This window comes from Homalodisca vitripennis, chromosome 5 (assembly GCF_021130785.1).
Source record: "Homalodisca vitripennis isolate AUS2020 chromosome 5, UT_GWSS_2.1, whole genome shotgun sequence".
Lineage (NCBI taxonomy): Eukaryota > Metazoa > Arthropoda > Insecta > Hemiptera > Cicadellidae > Homalodisca > Homalodisca vitripennis.
The window spans coordinates 115,395,400-115,415,126 of NC_060211.1; the positions used below are offsets into that span (position 1 = coordinate 115,395,400).

Genomic DNA, 19,727 nt, shown 5'->3' on the forward strand with positions numbered 1-19,727 from the left:
AACATAGTACTGTACTGTACTGTATTTATAATGTACAAACCCCTACGCAAGGCTTAGCAAATAATTTGTACTTTAACTTGGACACAATAAGGGATAAAAACGTTAAAACAAAACACTGCAAAACCCAACACTTTCTTAAGAACTAAAGTCAGTGATCTTCTTTTGACGCAACACACTAAAACGACTGGACGATGCAATGTTTCGCCAACGCCGAATGAACATTACGTCATTGGGAGTAGCAGCGGCATGTTGCTCGACGTAGCGTAGAGCGAGGTCAAAGGCACTTGCAGCTGCGCTGTGTGGAACAATATCGGTAGTTTTGGGCGTCTCTCCCTCATCCTCACTGCTACATGAGTCATCAGCTGGGACACTCCTTGCACCTGTGCCACGATGTCTTCGTCTGTGTACTCCTCGAAGCCTTTGTCATCTACAGCCGTCCACTCATCAACACACTCCTTCTCTACATTTTCGCATCCCGGTTATTTTTTTTTACAAGAGGAAGAAGTTCGCATTCATTTACCGGTGGAACAACCTCTTCAACAAACTGCAGATCAGGCCAAAGATTTTTCCAAGATTTCTGCAGAGCTCCTACGCTTGTGTTCTCCCAAGCCTCTGCCACCCAGAAAATTACATCTTTGATCGTGATTTTCTTAAGCTTTTGGAGAATTGTGAGGTCTTCATTTTCCTCAAGCAGGCTTCGGAGCAGCTTTTTTCCGATAATTTTTGCTTCAACAACGCTTGTAGAACTCCTTGGTCCATTGGTTGTATGATCAAAGTAACGTTCGGTGGTAGAAAAAATGGCTTTTATATCACCAATAAACCAGCTCTAAGTCATCCGGATGGGACGGAGCAGTTATCTATGAGTAACAACGCTCTATCAGGCAGTCCATTTTCTTCATTGTAGGCTCTCACGTTGGGCACAAATCTCAAACCATTCTTGAAAACAAAGCACGATCCATCCAAGCTTTCTTTTGGTTTTTATAGTAAACCGGCAGAGCGTTTCATATTCATGTTTTTAAAACATCGAGGTTTTTTGGATTTACCGATAACCATCAAAGGTATCTTATTGGTGGCGGAAGCGTTGCTGCATGCTAATACGGTTAGTCGTTGCTTATCCATTTTAAATCCTGGAGCAGACTTTTCTTCTCTGAAGCTAGGCTCCTTAGTTGGCAATGCTTTTGAAATTTAGCCCCGTTTCATCAGCGTTGTACACTTGCTGGGGGTGAGTAGGAGGATGTAATTTCTTTGAACTCCTGAAGATATACTCTGCGGCTGCGTTGCTGTCTGCAGACATCTTTTCGCCAGTTACAGTCAGTTGCCTGATACCGTGCCTTTTTTTTCCACCGATCTAAAAAACCGCAACTAGCCGAAAATGACGGATCGCCTCCCATAAGGATGTTTAGTAGAAGCGCCTTTTCTTTAATAAGAGGGCCGGTAATGGGAATGCCTTTTTGTCTCTCTTGAGAAAAACCACAAGTAAAGTGCTTCATCGAGTTTGTCATACGATGACACAGTAGTAGTTTTGACGTTTTTCTAGAGTGTTTTCACTTGTAACAGAGCAAAAATTGTTCGATTTTTGCCCGCTTCTTTTTCCAGTCACTGATCGTCGCTTTACCGACACCAAATTCAATTGAAAGTTGAGTAGCACTTTCACCATTGTCTAGTCTTTTGAGAACTTCGAGTTTTTCTTTTAACGTACACGAGTTGTGTTTACGTTTACTAGCCATAATGATATCGGATATACGCACAGAGCAGAGCAAAGAACAAACAAAACTGCAAACCACAAACTACAGAATACACAGTAAGAGCACGTGCTGCGTGTATGGAAGATTGCACTAAACTGTCGTCTCGCCACTCGTTCACCGGGGTGGGTGGTGGAGGGGATAGGGGGGTGAGGTAGTGGCAGTCCAATAGTTTTGCGCGCCACACTGTTTCAAGGTCACCGACCAACTCGCCCCCGCCCACCACAGACAGGTGGCTTCTACTAGATTCATTACGCACAAACAATGGCACTCAGTTTCGACCACGCGATGTTACCTACAAAGACAGGAAGCTGTAATATTATTATTACGTTTAATACGTACTTTACTATTGTTTATTGCATTTGATTATTGTATGCATTTAATTGTTTTAAAACCACGTAAATTGCACTTGAAAGTTGATAAATGGTACTATTTAACAAAAATCCGCCTAGTCCGAAATTTCCCGTCAATCCGAACAAGGTTCGGTCCCAATTAGTTCGGATTGGCGGGACTCTACTGTAGTTATTATTATGGCTATTGCTCATAAGAAAAGTAGTAGTCAATGAAGGATATGGATATTTTGCTAATCAAGATGTGCATTTTAGTTCTTCGTAAAAACTGAGCAGTGTTAAAAAATGCTATATTTTTATTTTGGGTGATAATTTTATAAAAATCATTGAATATCTTTAAAATAAAGTTTTCTTTTAGTGTGCTTGGCTTTATTGAGTGTGAGGGTTTTTTGAGTATATTTAGTGTTAATATACATATTTTTGTACAAAACAACAACAAAATTATTAAAATAGGCCATTAAATAACAAAGCTATGACATTGCATAATAACCGTATGCAAATTATTAAAAATGGCATGGTACTTTTCGATCACACCTGTAAAAATACCATTAGCATTGTTAACTAACATTCCAAAAATATGTATCAACATGTGAATAGTGAGAATTTGACATAAAACCATTAATTTATCAAGTAAATAAACAAAGAATGTAGAATTACAGCTTGAGACAGCAGGTATTCTGCGCTAATCAGCTACTCTAGTGTGCCGGAATAGACACTATCCTGTGCGAGACCTGACCACTCATTACTGTGGGATAGATGTTGTCTCGGCCAACCCCAAAGAGTTCATAACCACATTGTTTCATTTCAAACTTTAGGTTTTCAAGGGCTGTAACAGCCGAAATATATTATATTCAACACAAACTCACAAAATTTCTTAACCAAGAAAGTTCGAATTTTCAGTTATTTCGATTTACTTTTGCTCTTAGACTATTTATTTTCTAGTTTAAAATCACTATATCTGAAACTAATATCAACGCTGCATTTTTGTAAATAGTTTGTGATACACTAATAATTTTATTGAGTTATTTCATTTTACTGTATATATTTTACTACATTTAAACGAAAATTGTCATTGATCAATAGATTATTAAAATGAACGTTCTGATCACAGTATACTTCTTCCAGTTAAAATTGTGATAGAATGTTAATACTTCTACATAGCATTGTCTTGCCATGTATGCCAAGAGTGTGCTCTTGATAAGATTTGATTAGTATGTTATATTAGATATTGGTAATCAAGTATTTTTTATTATAAGAAACATGTCCTTTTTACAGATACATATATTTGCATTATATACAGACTAAAAATTATTTAAGATTTCTAAATGTTGTGAAGTTAATGAATCATAATGATATGTAACATTAATCATGTTTTTATGGTGTTTTCAGGGCAAAGATGGCTGTGAATATTCCCTGGGGTTGACACCAACCGGAATACTTGTTTTTGAGGGAACTCAGAAAATTGGTTTGTTTTTTTGGTAAGTTTCAACTCTTTTCAGATTTACTCTCCTAGTTAGGTATTGGGGTGACAGTTCAATGCCTCTAGTATATGAGAGTATTTCATTTCTCTTATCTTTTGTTAATTTTTGAGGTTGACGTTTGAGTTGAAAAGGTTCCAATATATTGGTCAATAGTGTGGAGGCCTACATTGTTGGACGCCATATGATGAGTTCAATTTAAATTCGGCTCCAAGTTGGTAGCAACAAATTCTTGAAGTTCAAGTATATAGATCACTAGTTCAGAATATGTCGGTCACTATTTGCTGCAAATCAACACCAGTATATCCCTTAAACAATCTGAAATTCTCAGTATTGATAGAATTAAAAAAATAAACGTAGTAAAAACTTAAATTATTAAATTTCTTTTACTACAAAATCCTAATTTAACTTATAATAAATTTAATAATAATAATAATAAATTTATTTCACATTTAAATGTTTAAATTAAATGTCATACATTGTGATATTAGATTGTTCAAATAATCTTATTTGATTCAGTTTTGTCATTCTATCAATTTATTCAATTCCATGTTCATGCACGTGTAGTTTGTTCGATGTTACACTCAATACTTATCACTCACCTGTGATAGATAGTCATGTTAATATATTTCCGCATGTAACTTTCTTGGTGGATCTTACTCGTACTGATGAGAACTCTTGTACTTTCCATCACCACTGTAATCCTTCAAGAATCAAATTGAAATATCCAGGAACAGCAAATCACTCACTTTCAACTTGTGCATTTAAATCACTTCTTTATTCACTGAAATTCAATTTTAAGAACTATACAGTGTGTTACAAATTGTATGTACACTAAATGGATCTTGGAAACTATAAGAGATACAATAAAGATTAAATGGACAAAGTTGTGCACAATAACAAGACCAACAAATTAATGAGGTCAAATTGATAATTGGTTGCGTAGTTAACTTGCTGCGCTCAAAAAACGTAATTTGGTCAAAAATTTTAAACTGTCACAGCTCTCTTATTAGTACCTATATTAAAACCATTTATTTGTGGTTGTGTCAAGGGAATTTTTAATCTACTATTCGGGTAGTTTGTAGACCTGACTTTATCACTTCACATAATGTTGAAATCAGTTGTTTTGTGTAAAACATAGAAATTATCAGACATGACAGTCTAAAAAAGACTGTTACTGAAATGTTTGTAACTAACAAAATAGCTAACAATGAGCTGTAACAGTTTGAAAGTTTTGACCAATATCAGTTTTTTTAGTGCAGCGATTGAACGACTCAACCAATAATCTACTTGATCAAATTAATTTGATGGTCTTGTTACTAGGCACAACTTTATCCATTGAATCTTTGCTGTATCTCTTATAGTTTCCAAGATCCCTTCAGTGTGCATGCAATTTGGAATACACTGTATATGAATTCAGTTGGGTATGCAATATAAGTGCTCATCAAATTAGCATTAATCATCACTAATTTAAGTTTATGAAAACTCTTATGTTTACCAATTCATTTTTTATCATTCAAGATAAACTTGCATTATCTACTACTTTGATTTACAAAACTGACAAATATTTAAATAAATTTTATGGCATTATGCTGAGACCCATATATCTTGTTTGTTCAAAGTGTTGTTGACAAAAGAGAAAGAGTCATGTCGACAAGAGTGGAAGAAGTACATCGACCAACCAAATTTCCCATTTTTCTCTAATCTTGAACCCACGTCAAAATAGTGAAAATCTAATTTATTTTATTATAAAATATAAACTTTGTTAGTATTTGTTATAATTTTTCAATCTGTTTCAATATAATTTTGTTTTATTTAATTCGATGTAATTTTGTTTTATTTAATTTGTTTTAATTCATTTTAATGTGTACACATGGTAGTCACTTCCACCAGCAGGGACGAGGATAGGTCACATGATGTAACCACAGATATCCGCTCACAGCAATTTGCTGCGAACCTTTTCAAATATTGTTTCTCCCTGTTATTGATCTTTCACAGAGTATAGCATAAGTGTTGTGCATTAGCATTTAGCTTATGGAACAAATCTAATCAAAATGTTAATAAAAAAGTATTTAGTGTATTATGAAAATGGCATATATCAAGTTGACCTTTTATATTCAACAATGGAATTAATTTGCTTTGGTGGTTGCAGGCCCAAAATTGGAAAGTTGGATTTCAAGAAAAAGAAACTGACATTGGTAGTTGTTGAAGATGATGACCAAGGGAGGGAACAAGAGCACACTTTTGTCTTCAGGTAAGCTAAGAGTTTTAGAAAGCTTCTCTGAATTCTTGAAATGATGAGGGTTGCCCAAAAAGTAAGGGCCATTTGTTTATAAAATTCACTTATGTCACATAATCCACAGATTGTCAATAAGATTTCATTGTTTTATTGTATTCAGTTTTGGTTTTATTGACATATACAATGTATGTTAATGCAAAATATTGTTGACAAAAATTCAATCACTTATTCATTTTTAAAGGCTATACATGTGAAACTTGCTGAAATTCATTGTGAACTCATTTTATTGTATGATCAGAATGTTATGAATAAGGGTAAAGTATGGATATGGTGTCACCTGTTTAATTCAGGTACTACTAACACTCATTACAAAAGCCACTATGGTCACCTAATTTGATTCACAAAAAGTAGTTAATCTGGTAATATATATATATATATATATATATATATATATATAATTTTTCGATAAACATTGAATCACAAAAAGTACTACACTCACCCGGCAAGTGAGAGATCTGGGTTCGAGTCCCGGCAGAGCAAGTACATTTTTTGATTCAATGTTTATTGAAAAATTAAATTAGACTATTGCCATTTATACAAATTTAATTTATATACATATATATATATATATATATATATATATATATATATATATATATCATCATCTGACGTTTCCGTTATCATGGGTCGTCGTACACAGCCTCCTCGACTTTTGTCTGTCATTCCAGGTCTCCTCTTCCTCCACCTGCACTTTCTGTAGTCCCTTTCTCTCTATGTCTTTCCACACTTGGTCCTCCCATCTTCCTCTCGGTCTTCCTCTTGGTCTTCTTCCTCTTTCCTCCTTCTCCAGTGCTATTCTAGGCATTCTATTATCTCCCATCCTCTTCACATGCCCCATCCACTGTATTCTTCTTCTTTCCATTGTCTCTTGCAGTGAAACTACCTTCAATCTCTCTCTGGTTATTTCGTTGCTTATTCTATCTCTTCTTGTAGTCTTCTCTATCCCTCTTAAAAATCTCATTTCTGCAGCTTGCAATCTGCTTAAATCATTTTTAGTCCACGTCCACGTCTCTGCTCCATAGAATAAAATTGGTTGGAAATAAGATTTATACATCATATATATAAAATAATTACATTATAAAAATAAAATAAGCAAAACAAATTTATGAGTCACATATAATTCTATTAACGTAACAAGTATTGTTGTAGGTTGAGATTGTCACATTCACTGTAATGTTGTATGTCTGTTTAGATACATTGGGCTGTTATAGATTAAAATATTCAATGCTTAAAATTTGTGTGACCAAGTTAATATGGCAGTGCTCTTCTCAAGACAGTGTTTGACAGATGTATTAACAGCCTATTTTAATTATACAAACATGTACATGAACTTGAACACTTAAATACAATTTTTAACACTATTTAACCTGTTGTATGTTTAAAAATTCGTTCAGGACTTCTTTTATACAGTGTGTTTATTGTTTTCTATTGTGAAAAGTTTTTTATGGTTTCTAAATAAAAACACAAAGGAAAACCTAACAATTCATCAAAATATCAGAGCAAACGTGTTATTTTAAAGATGGGTTACATAAAATGCAGCACAAGATTTTGCCCACAAGTTTGTTTGACACTAAACTTATAATATTGACAATATGAGTGTTTAACATATTGTTATCTACTACTTATTATTAAAATCAGATAAACATTGCTTAATTAAAAACAAATTTTAGTTTTATTACAACTTGAGTTAAAGAAACCATTAGTTAGGCAATTTAATTAGATTTTGATATAATTTGAACATAAAATGGATGATATTTTAACTTGACTTATTTATCAGGCTTCACAATGAGAAGGCTTGCAAACATCTGTGGAAGTGTGCAGTTGAACACCATGCATTCTTCAGGCTGCGAGCTCCAGTCAAAGGCCCTTCTGCCAGACAGAACTTCTTCAGGATGGGTTCAAGATTTAGATATAGGTAAGAAGCATCATTCTTTACTAATTTTGCCGCTCATTTAAATTAATGTTATTTCTCAGATGACATTTGTGCTAAGAGCATCATATATATATCTATTGACTAAACCTCACAGTGAAGTTGTGAAGAACAGCTGTCTGTTAAAGTTTGGAATAACAGTAAGTTATTAGATACTCAGGTGTAATATATAAAAATTATGTCTTTATTGGCTTTTATCAAGAAAAAATATCATTTTACTTTAAATGTCCCAAAGTCCTATTTATATGAATTAACATATTAACAAACTATCTTCATTTAATGTGTATCCAGAATGGTGTAGTATAATAGTAAAAGCTGTTTCAGAATATATGACAAAGTTAAATTCCGCAAATGCCCAATCTCCTGTTATTATTCCACCCCAGATTTTGTCAATTTTACAATTATGATATATTGAAAACAACAAGTAACAAATCATTATTTTGCACATATTATTGTTTTTAAAAATAATTAATTATATTCTATTATACACAATTTATGTTTATTTTGAATTGGTTGATCAAAAGATAAAAATATGAATGTTTCAGTGGAAAAACAGAGTTTCAGACAACTCAGCAAAACAGGGCCAGACGCACTGTGCAGTTTGAAAGGCGGCCCAGCCAACGCTATGCTCGGCGGCAGTCACATGTGCTACGCGAGAAACAAAGGTTGGTTTGCTTCATTTTTATTGTTGTTTATTAATAATAAAACTAAAGCCATCTACCAAGTTAACCCACCATCTGATGAATGAAGGGACAGATGTCCATCTTTACTCTATTACTAAAACAACTCAGCCATCGCTAAAGTGTTTGCTGTTATTGCGTGGTAACCACTTGACTTATATGAAATTAATTTGCACCAGTTTACTCATATTTATTAACCCTTTTAGTGCTAGAGATAAAATCAAATCCATGTTGAAAAGTGCTGAGTTATTTTTTGTGTGACTATGCGAGAAGTGCCAGAGGATTTTGGACGAAAACGCAAGGTTTTAGAAAAAAATTTATGTAAAATTATTTTTGGTCATAAAAAGGTCCTTTTTTCCTTCTTTTTAAAGGTAAATAAATTATGTATCAGAAAATGTTTATGTAACTTTTTAATTAAACAAATCACTTTAAACAACAACGTTTTCATGGAAACGATACAAAAATCAAGTTTGAGGTAATATAACCATTATAAAAAAATTTTATTTTAAAATTTCAATACTTACTGATAATTAAATTTTAAAAGAATCCAAAATCATGTATAATAACTTAACCCTTTGAGTGCCGGGCTTATTTTGATGTTGCAATGCGAAAAAGTGCCAGGCCTCTATACTATTGGATATGCAAGAAAATGCCAGGGCATATTTGTCAAAAATGTAAGAAGTTTAGGAAAACGTTTACAGCTCTCTTATTTATGAACGGATCTTTTGTGAAACTTTTTTTAAACAGTTCATAATACACTATATTTTTGAATATTCAAACACAAAATATAAAGGTCATGCATTACAAAATATATATTTTTTTAGTATATGTATATCTACTTACATGAAATTTTTGTTTTTTTTCTAAGTTGAAGGTAGATATCAGATCCAAAAAAAATCTGTAGGCCAATTTTTCATTTGTTTCTTCTAGTGATGTTCCTATGGTTGTGCACACACTGTCCAAGTTTTTATTACATTTGATCCACAAATAACATATTTACATCACTTTAAAAAAAAAAAATGCGATACAGTACTTTTTTTAAAACATTTTGTTTCTATGGTGTAACAATTAAATTCAAGCTTCTTCCAGTTTGCAAAATAACTTAAATAATATGTTTTTTAATAAAACAAAAAAGAACCAAATCACTTTTTATAAATGAAAATAATTACATATATACAAAATGTCCGCTTGGGCATGTACCTAACAATTATGTTTCGGGAAGCAGAATGTGTGTACTGCCCTTTTACACTTTCGGCAGATGTAAGAGGATCTTTTCCTTTTACCACCAACCTGTGTACTAACTTTACTGCACACACAGCAATTCCTTTCCAACTGCTTGCCATTTTTTACAGGTAGTTTTTCAAAAAAACTCATTGGAAGCTCTGCCTTGAACTTCATCATGAGATGAATTATCTGCTGGTGTTCCGAATAAACACTGGTCTATTTTCATTTAACTGCAGCCATTCTCTGCTCAATTCTTCAACTAATAAAACAGTATACATGAGTCTGTTCACTGGCTTGTCTGTATTTAGTTTTTGTACAGAAGATAAGAATTTAAAATCATGCGTCCAAAAATATTAAACACTACTTTTTTCCAGTATTTAAGAGCTCTGCGGTCATCAAGGTATTGATACAACATTTGATCAGAGCCATCAACACCTCCCATAAAATCATTGTAGGCTCTGATCACTTTAGGTTTACTAGTTATTGATAACCTCTGACCTCTCCTCTTTGTTCTACGCTCACTACCTGCAACAGAATCCGTTGAAAGCAATAGGACTTGGTCTTTTTGGGACTTTTTCTCCCTGTACCCAAGAAGAAGGATTTGTTCCTTTCTAAGATACTTTTTCTCACCCACATTGAACTTCCTCTTCAAACTATCAGGTATTCCTTTTCTCTTTTCCTAATGGTGCCTGTTAGGAAGGTACATTGAGCATATAAATATTTGGCAAGTTTTATAGATGTAAAAAAGTTATCTACAAATATGTGGTAACCTTTATTTAAAAGGTTGCCCAATTTGCATAAGCTTGACTACTACAGTATGCCCCAAACCATTTGCTTTTATTTCATCCTTATCAGATCCTCTAGCACCTCTATATACAAAAAAAATTTATGCAATAGTGTGTGACCGAGTCACACAACATCCACAGTTTTATACCCCACTTGTGATGCTTTTTTTTGGCAGGTATTGTTTCAGTTGTGAGTTGGATTTTTAGTGCTAATCATACTTTCATCCACTGATAATTTTGACCAGGGACAAAATTAATGCTTGAATAAGCGATTAACATGATCTACCAGGGGATTGAAACAGGCACAAGGGTCATAGTTGGGATCACCTGATTTTTGGTAAGTTAGAGCAGTCCAGCATGTGAAAAAAACTGCAGGATGGCCTGAAATCTGTTCCTTGTGAACATTCTAGGGAACCAGGGGATGTACTGGCTAGAATATTTCCACCAATAACTGTAAATGGGTTGGTTGAGGTTTGATTCCCATATTTATGAGAACTGCTATGAACGCTTTCATTTCAGCGAGTGTTACTGGTTTCCATTTCTTGGCACGACTGTTTTGTTTCAAACGGTCTCTATTTTTTATGTAAAGTAATCCTCTGCATATTTGTTTGTATATGTAACAAACATTTCCAGTAGAGTTGTAGTAAAAAACAAACTGAAGTAAGCAATTGGGCTTGAGTTTTTTGGAGGACAGTGTTTGGGGCCAGTCAACTCTTGAAAACTAAATTGATGAGCAAAGCCAGTGTCCTGATCATCAAATGTTTCATTCCAGTCAGATTCATTACCACTAGAATCATTATCACCTGTCCTAAGTGCATTAGCGTCTAGCCTAGGACGACCTCTAGGCCTAGTGACATCAACATCTTCATCTGAACTGCTGTCATCAGTGGAATGGCCTACGTTTGGTGTACGTGGCAGGTTAGGAAATAACCTAGGCCTACCTGAGGTAGATGGTGCATTTACAGTTGGTGAATAATCCGGATCGGAATCTGTATCATCAACTACACTACTCGACTCACTTGAATTATTTCCATTATTGTCACTAGGAATGTCCACGTCCGTAACAAAACTGTCACTCAAATAATCCTCGTCTAAGACTCTATCTACTGCATTGTCACTCAAGGGGGACGCTGCTCTCTTCATTGTATTCAATACACAATCACAAAGTAAAGATAAATGCCACTATTGTACCACTAATACAACATAACCACAACACCACGTGCGGACTGCACGAACATAAAAACAATACAGTGCCGTCAGGTGACCAGTTGGTCTAGCGGCAGACAAACGAACTATGAAAACATTAACCTGTCGACGTTATGCGTACATGTATACGCTATAACATTTTTTTTAATTGAAGACAATGAAATACAGAATATTATGATATAAGAATCAATAGTGGTAAATGTCATTTTAATAACAAACAAAAATCAAATTGCGGACGGCGGATTACTCGGCCGTTGGCACTTCTCGCTCAGATGCGGAACGGCGGATTACTCGGCCGTTGGCATTTCTCGCTCAGATATGGGACGGCGGATTACTCGGCCGTTGGCACTCAAAGGGTTAATATTGTACCATAAACAAAATTGTTAAAAGTAGTTAATTGCTAGAAATTATTTTTGCTAATACGCAAGGTTTCAGAAGAAAATCCACTTGAAATTTATTTTTGATAATTAAAAGCTTCTTTTTAATTCTTTTTAAAGGTAAAAGAATTTTCCGTCAGAAAATATATAACAATAAGATGTTTATATAATTTAAAAAAATTAAAAATCACTTTAGACAGTGGCTTTTCTACGGAAACAAAATAAAAATCCAGTTTAAACTAAAATAACTAATAGAAGAAAATTTTATTTTTAAACTAATACTTTTATGACAAAGAGCATTTAAAAATGCCCTAAAATCATGTGTAATATTGTACAATAAACACAATTATAAAAATTATTTAAGTGCTAGAGGTTTGTTTTGGTAAAAAGCACAGGGTTTTGGAAAATATTCAGATTAAGTTTACAACTGAGAAAGTTTTGTAATTTAGTTAGTTGTTTACGTCACCTAACAGCATTAAAAAGTAGAAATAATAGTTGAAAAGGTTAGTTTAGTTAATGTACTGGCCTTTGGTATGATATTATTCAGTCTGGGATAAGTTATACAGAGGTACTGCAAATGAAATAGAAATCGTCTCGTTCCGGCACTCTTCGTGTAGGAATGTCTCGTCTCGGAGCGAGACTCTCGGCACTCAAGCGTGTTTTTACATCGTCTCGTAGCGAGATCCCTGGCACTCAACGGGTTAAAAAGAATTCTTTTCCTTACATTCATATACTTAATTTAATTCAAGACAACAGTTCACAACAACAGACACATAAACAGCTGATAACATAAACAGACAAACAGCTGAACGACTACCTGCCAGTCACTCATTGTTATGATTATTATCTCTATTATCTCTCATTTATATTATTAAATCTCTTTTGTGTTCTAAATAAATAATTATATATGTTTTATCATATTTTTTTATTCATATAAAATTGCTCGTCTTATAATTTTAAATTTCTCATTAGCTCAAGTGGTATAAACCACAAGTGGAATTAAGAATAAAATTTTAAGATAATAATTTGTGTATTGGATTTGAATGTTGTTAAATATGTATAGGCTATATTTGCATTTACATTTTTGTTCATTAAAAATACCAATGCTGAATGCTCTATAGGGACTCCAAAAAAGAATGCTGGGATTTTTAACAGTCGTTACTTAAAAACTATTCAAGATTTTATTCATCATTAAACATGCAGTGATGCTATAGATTTCGTCAATAGTAATATAACACAATTTACTTTATCATTGTTCGTTGAATTCTGTTTTTAACGAATTTAACGTTGAATTCTGTTTAAAATCAAAATAAATATAGAATAACATAATTACAAACAATTAATTACTTTCACAATTAAATAATTACTACACTGTAATAGTTTTAACATTAAAAACATAAATTATTAATAGATTTAGAGACATACTATATAACCACTATATTTAAGTGAAAACTAAAACAAACATATAACATTATAAATAGTTATAACACTATATAAACTACATATTAATTCTTTAACATTAAAAACGTAAATTATTAATAGACTAAAAGACATATATTTACAAATAAATAATTAGACAACAGTTAACAACATAAAAAACAATAAACTAATAAAATTTTAAACAATGATCAACAATGAATAGCCTATATACATTACATAAACATTTAAAAAAATACATACATTAAATTATCTAATCTGAATTCAGCTTCCAATTGAAAATTAGTAAAAGATGTCCTTAAATTTACCATAATCAGTAGCTAGATAGTCATCAACCTTGTAGAAAACTTGTTCCTTTAACCATTTTTTCAAGCAATATTTGAATTTATTAATAGTGACAGTGTGAGCGGATTGTGGCAATTTGTTAAATAATCTATTTTTCATGCAAAATATGCTGTTATTTGTTTTTGTAAGTCTAGCAGGTACTAAATCTAAGGCATAGTTTTTTCTTGTGTTATAATTATGTATATCAGATCTAATTTCATATTTATGAAAATTTTCTTTTATGTTTATTAGACAGAAATATATATATATATATATATATATATATATATATATATATATATATATATATTTATGAAAATTTTCTTTTATGTCTATTAGACAGAAATATATATATATATATATATATATATATATATATATATATATATAAACAAACCAAATATATATAAACATGGGAGTGTCTTTATTTTTAATTCTTTAAAAATGGGAAAGCAAGATTCATGGTTGTCCAGTCCTTTTATGATCCTCTGTATAGCATATTTTTGCCATCTAAAAACTTGTTCCATATAAGTACTATTTCCTCATAAAGTTAACACCATGTACAATTTGAGAGTGAAAAAAGCGTAATACGCATTGATCAACATATCACTACTAACACACAGTTTAAGTTTTCTTAGTAAATAAGTGATTTTAGATAGCTTTTTGCAAAGGTATTGTATAGTACATCCCATTTCAAACTTCTGTCTAAGTATAGGCCAAGTAGTTTAATAGACTCTGCCTCAGTTAATTTAGTTAGTGAAAACATAATTGATTCTGTTTTCTTTTTATTATTTATATTTAAATTATTTGTTTTAAACCAGCTCTCTGTAATATTCATTGATACATTCTGATCTACTTTCAATTTTTCCATGTCTTTTCCATTCCAAACTAAAGTAGTATCGTCTGCATATAATACTGTTTTGCATGGTATATTACCTGGAAAATTATTTATTGCAATTAAAAATAGGAATGGTCCCAAGACAGATCCCTGGGGAACACCAGATTTAATTAATTGAAAATTAGATCCATCATTATTTTGATATACCATTTGTTTCCTGTTACACAAGTAGGATGTCACTAAGCCAAGTTCCTTACCCCCCAAACCATAACACTGCAATTTTTTCAATAATATTTCATGAGAGACACAATCAAAAGCTTTGGTCAGGTCAATCAGAGTAGCACATGTCAATATTTTATCTTCAAAACCGTTTAAAACATAATTAACAACACATTCAACGGCCTTAATTGTATTCAAGCCTGGTATAAAACCAAACTGTTCAACACTAAGCAAATTATTATTTACAAAGAAATTATATAATTGATCTTTAATACATGCTTTAAAAACTTTACTTATTATGGGGATTAATGATATTAGTCTGTAACTTGATGGTTCAGACTTTGTTCCTTTCTTATAGATTGGTATTACCTTTGTAAATTTTAATACATCTGGGAACACACCTTCAGTTAAGGCTCTATTGAACAAGAAAACCATTGGCTTAATTATAAAATCAATGATTTCTTTGATTATTCTATTTGATAACCCATATATGTCTTCACTATTAGATGTGCTAAAATTACTGACAATCTTTTTTACCTGTTGTTCAGTTATTGCATGCCAGAAAAATGTTTTCTTTTGCATTATTAGATTATTACTATGTAAGTATTGATTTACAAGTAAGGTTGCTCCCATGACATCAATAGGTTTGTTGATGTTCATTTCTGTTGGTGCATTAATGAAGTAGTCATTAAAATCGTTTGACTTGATTGGACACTCAAGATTTCTACAAATTTGAACGTCAAAAATTGAAGAGAAAAGAACAAATTTTTGTCAAACCTGAATACGATATGAGCTCCATTTTTTGCTCTGCAGATTTCAAAGTGGTATTCAATTTTTCGCACCTCTGGTGTGACAGTTACGATCACTTCTGAAATTCCCCCACGCAGATGTGTTAAATCACGAATATTTACAGCATAAACAATGTTCTTTACGTAACCCAAAAAAAAAGTCAAATCCTGACTCCTTGGAGACCGGGGAATTGGCACACTCTTGCCTGCCCAACCATTTGGAAACTTGTTGTTAAGTGTGTCATGCACTTCTCAAAGGTAATGAGGTGGGGTAATTTTGCATCAAAATTACTTGTTCACCGACTTGTTCTTCACTTTTTCATTACTTGTTTTTGGCCAGCCAGTTGAATGTCCTTTTAACACACTTTCTGTGTCATGAAACTGGATATACCAGTGCTTTTTCATTTGGTGAATTTTAATCTCAAAACCTCGAAACTGATGCTGAACACTAACAATCGATTTCAATTATGTATACCACTGTCTTCTGTTGGTGCCGAAACATCATACTCGCACCAGGTGTGTCAGTCACAATAGTGGAATGCCACCGCACAGCAGTTCTACGCTTGCCAAGGACAACGTTTCCTCCCATGCTACATGGAAAGTAAAATTTTGTTATTTCAACTTCAATTTGATGTTTTTATTACTAAGTTATCTTGAGTAGTTGGTAAATAACAGCCATTCAAAATACTGTCATTCTTTTTCAGAGATCCTTGTATATTTAATACCAACAGTCTCATGTTCCAAGGGTGTAAATATCAATAATCCATATGGTCTAGAGTTATTTTCCATGTTTGACCAATATTTTTTCTTCCAAAATTATTTCATTTTAGGTTTTACTGAAAGTATTTTCTTATGAGAAAACAACTCAATCCATGTTTAATTTGTATGCCTAGAGGTCACGTGGCAGTGCAGGAAAGCAGTGCCAAGAAACCAGATGGACAAGGGTCAAGTACAGGAAGCACACAGAGTGAGGCATCAGCGTCCTCTGCACCAACGACCCAGCCTGAGGCTGATGAATCTGTGTCGTTAACAGGCACTCTCAAGAAACAGAAGGGTTCAGGTCAGTTACAACATGTTTTAAGATTTAAATCTTGTAAAATATTTCAAAGTAAAACATTTTTAAATTTTATTTGAAATCCATTTGAATTATCTGTACTTTGCATGTTTTAAAGAGACTTTTGAATAGTTCCACCTAGCGAGCACAAACCTATTGAAAAAATGTAGTAATGTACTTAGTATTAAAATATATCAAGAAGTAAAATATCATTGTAGAGTAGTATTTTAGAATTTTGTTAGAGCTTGAAAATTAATCTATATATTCATTCACAAAATCTTGACATTTTTTATACCAATATTTTTTTATTTTTTAACAATGAAAATTTTATTCTTCAAGGTAATTAAATATTGCAGTATAAAGAGAAAATAAATGAGCATTTATTATTTACCAACAACAAAGAAACAATTCAAAGATATTCAATAGTAATACTTGCATTTTGGTAATACTAAAAATAAGTAACACTCTTATCACATTAAAGTAATGTATTATTGTTTAGTTACAGGAGTTGCAGAGGAACGTCTTGACTCTTTATTGAAGAGTTTGGCTAAAGAAACAGTATCTAATCACAATTTGGAAGATATTAATGATTCAAGCTCTACATTGTCAATTCTTAATTCCAAGGCAGATGGTAATTTGATACATCCAATAATTCTGTCAATATATAACAGTTGTATTTTAATTCTTCCAGTCCTCACATATGGTAGTAGTAGAGTGCAATGCAGAAGCAGAACTAGATGTTGGCATTGTTAGGGTTATTTTATTACACACAACCAATGTTAAGTAACATTAAAATAAGAAAACTTATAATGTTTATTTGAGTTAAACTTTCCTGGTAAAGCACCTTGAAGAAGAATCAGGCCCAGTATCTCAAAATGCCTAATACTGCTTTATCTCAGCCCTCTGCTTTGTGCTGCAATCACACAGTTTCTTTTAGAATGCTGATGAAATTATTTATTGGCAGTGATATTGTTATTGTTTGCCAAATGTTTTTCTGCTTTATGTTACACTTTTGTACACTGCACCATTAACAGTGATGTAGTAAATTTATTACAATTCTCTCTGACCTCTTTTTTATTGTATGTTATCGGATCTCTTTATAGCTAGCCACTCACACTTTACTAAGGATGATAAATTAAATTTAGCCTACAATTATAATTTGTTTATTTGAAAGCTAAAACCACTGTTATTTTTTACAAAGTGCAGAATTGTTATTCTGTTCACGTAAGCCTCATAATTTGTATAATACTACTCCCACTGAAGGATACTAAATAATTTTTACATTGTTGATTAACAGGAAACCGTTTTGATAAAATAAAATAATTATGCTATAATTATACAAATGTAATGTAGTATATTCTCACAGGAGAATGTCCGACTGAATTTAGCTCAGTAGCAGAAGCAGGTTGTCATCATTGGCACAAGGAAAGATTAACACAGAAAAAATGTTGAACGAAATTTTTTAAAGTTATGTTGGCTATAATTCTAAAATAAATAAACATATTTATAAATCATATTTATTTCTTTTAAAGTTTTGGTATTCAAATGTTACAATACTGTAGATAATAATTGTTTTGTTATAATTTCCTATTGTAGAAGTAAATTTTATTTATGTGGATTAGTAAAGGAGTGAATAGCCTGTTTAAATTAACAATCTTAGTTGGTTTGCACTTTGTTTGCTTGTTTATCTAGTAGTATTTTTGTTTACTTTTGATGTTTATCCACAACTCTTTCTAGTTTTAAAAGCACTACCGTATATATATATATATATATATATATATATATATATATATATATATATATTACTCAGGTGCAACAGACACATCCAGTTTAACATTTTAGTACTGTCAAAATCTATAAATTTAGAAGAGATTGTTTAAAAAATTCTTTGATCAGCCAAAATTGGCTTGCCAGAGCAGGACTCTGTATGTGACCAGAATTAAGGTTAATCTGTAACCACCTGATTATTGTCAAGAAAATTGCAATTCAGAACGAGTTGGTAGTCAGGAAGAGAATAAGTAGCTCTGTAATTTAAAGATGTATGTTGTAAATTTTAAGTCTTTTCAAACATTTGTTGTGTGTTTTTAATGTAGAGGCTAAATATCTTGTTTTAATACTATGATGGGACTTGTACAATTCAATCTAATTGTTTATTGTGCCATCAGTTCTAAACTAAGAATTGAAGGTTCTTCGAAGCACTTCTCGGCCACCTAATGTGATGCATGGCATCTTATGTGCTAATAGTGTGCTTTCTGGCACCACATATGATAATAGCGTTCTGTCTGGCACTATATGCACTACTAGTATGGTGTCTGGCACTACATGTGGTTTTACAGAGAGACAACCTAGTTGTGGTACATGAATGAGATTAATTTGAAACTCAATACAACATTGTATCTTATTGAGATTATACAGTCACAACTGATTGACAGAATACAGTGACAGTTTGGTGGACATAAAAATATTGTCTGTGATTATAGAAAATGGTTGCTTGCACACAGCTGAAATTAGTCAAAGGAGCTTTTGAACTTATCCTCAACATTTGTTCTTTCTCAACATTTATATGTAAACTGAATATTTGGTGCCAAATAGTCCATCAAAAGACTCAAGAATACAATGTACAAATAGGTTCCTCCCACAGTAATACAGACATTTATTATGCAATCGAGGGCTTCACTTAGTTCGAGGGTAACACAGTTTTCAGGCCTGAGTGGCCACATAATTGTTGGTAACAATGGTACCACTGAGGCAGAGGGGGATGGGTTATGGTAGTTTGACCTCACTTGAGGATTTAAAACCATAATTTCTGATTTAGCCTAAGTGAAATGAGTTTGGAATTTCTTAATGAAACACCGGCAAGTATGTGAAGCGATCTACCTTTTATGTTGTGTTTTTTGTTGGTTAATAACTAAAATTAAGTTCTAACTTTACTTATTGGAAAGGATTTCTGGCAGTGTTGTCTTATAGTATTGTGATAAAATTTATTTGAAATAGAA

At 32.4% G+C, this 19,727-nt stretch overlaps 1 protein-coding gene across 2 annotated transcripts in view; it reads left to right on the plus strand.

The window, feature by feature from the left end:
• LOC124362758 (band 4.1-like protein 5) overlaps nucleotides 1-19,727 on the plus strand; it is a 62,144-nt gene that overhangs the window by 24,201 nt on the left and 18,216 nt on the right. The window contains exons 7-12 of one of the 2 annotated variants that reach the window (XM_046817520.1): nucleotides 3,482-3,570; nucleotides 5,723-5,824; nucleotides 7,647-7,784; nucleotides 8,345-8,464; nucleotides 16,571-16,737; nucleotides 17,237-17,362. In XM_046817520.1, coding sequence (XP_046673476.1) covers nucleotides 3,482-3,570; nucleotides 5,723-5,824; nucleotides 7,647-7,784; nucleotides 8,345-8,464; nucleotides 16,571-16,737; nucleotides 17,237-17,362 — 742 coding nt within the window. Of the gene's footprint in view, nucleotides 1-3,481; nucleotides 3,571-5,722; nucleotides 5,825-7,646; nucleotides 7,785-8,344; nucleotides 8,465-16,570; nucleotides 16,738-17,230; nucleotides 17,363-19,727 lie in introns of both variants that reach the window. The other variant, XM_046817519.1, reaches the window with a different exon arrangement.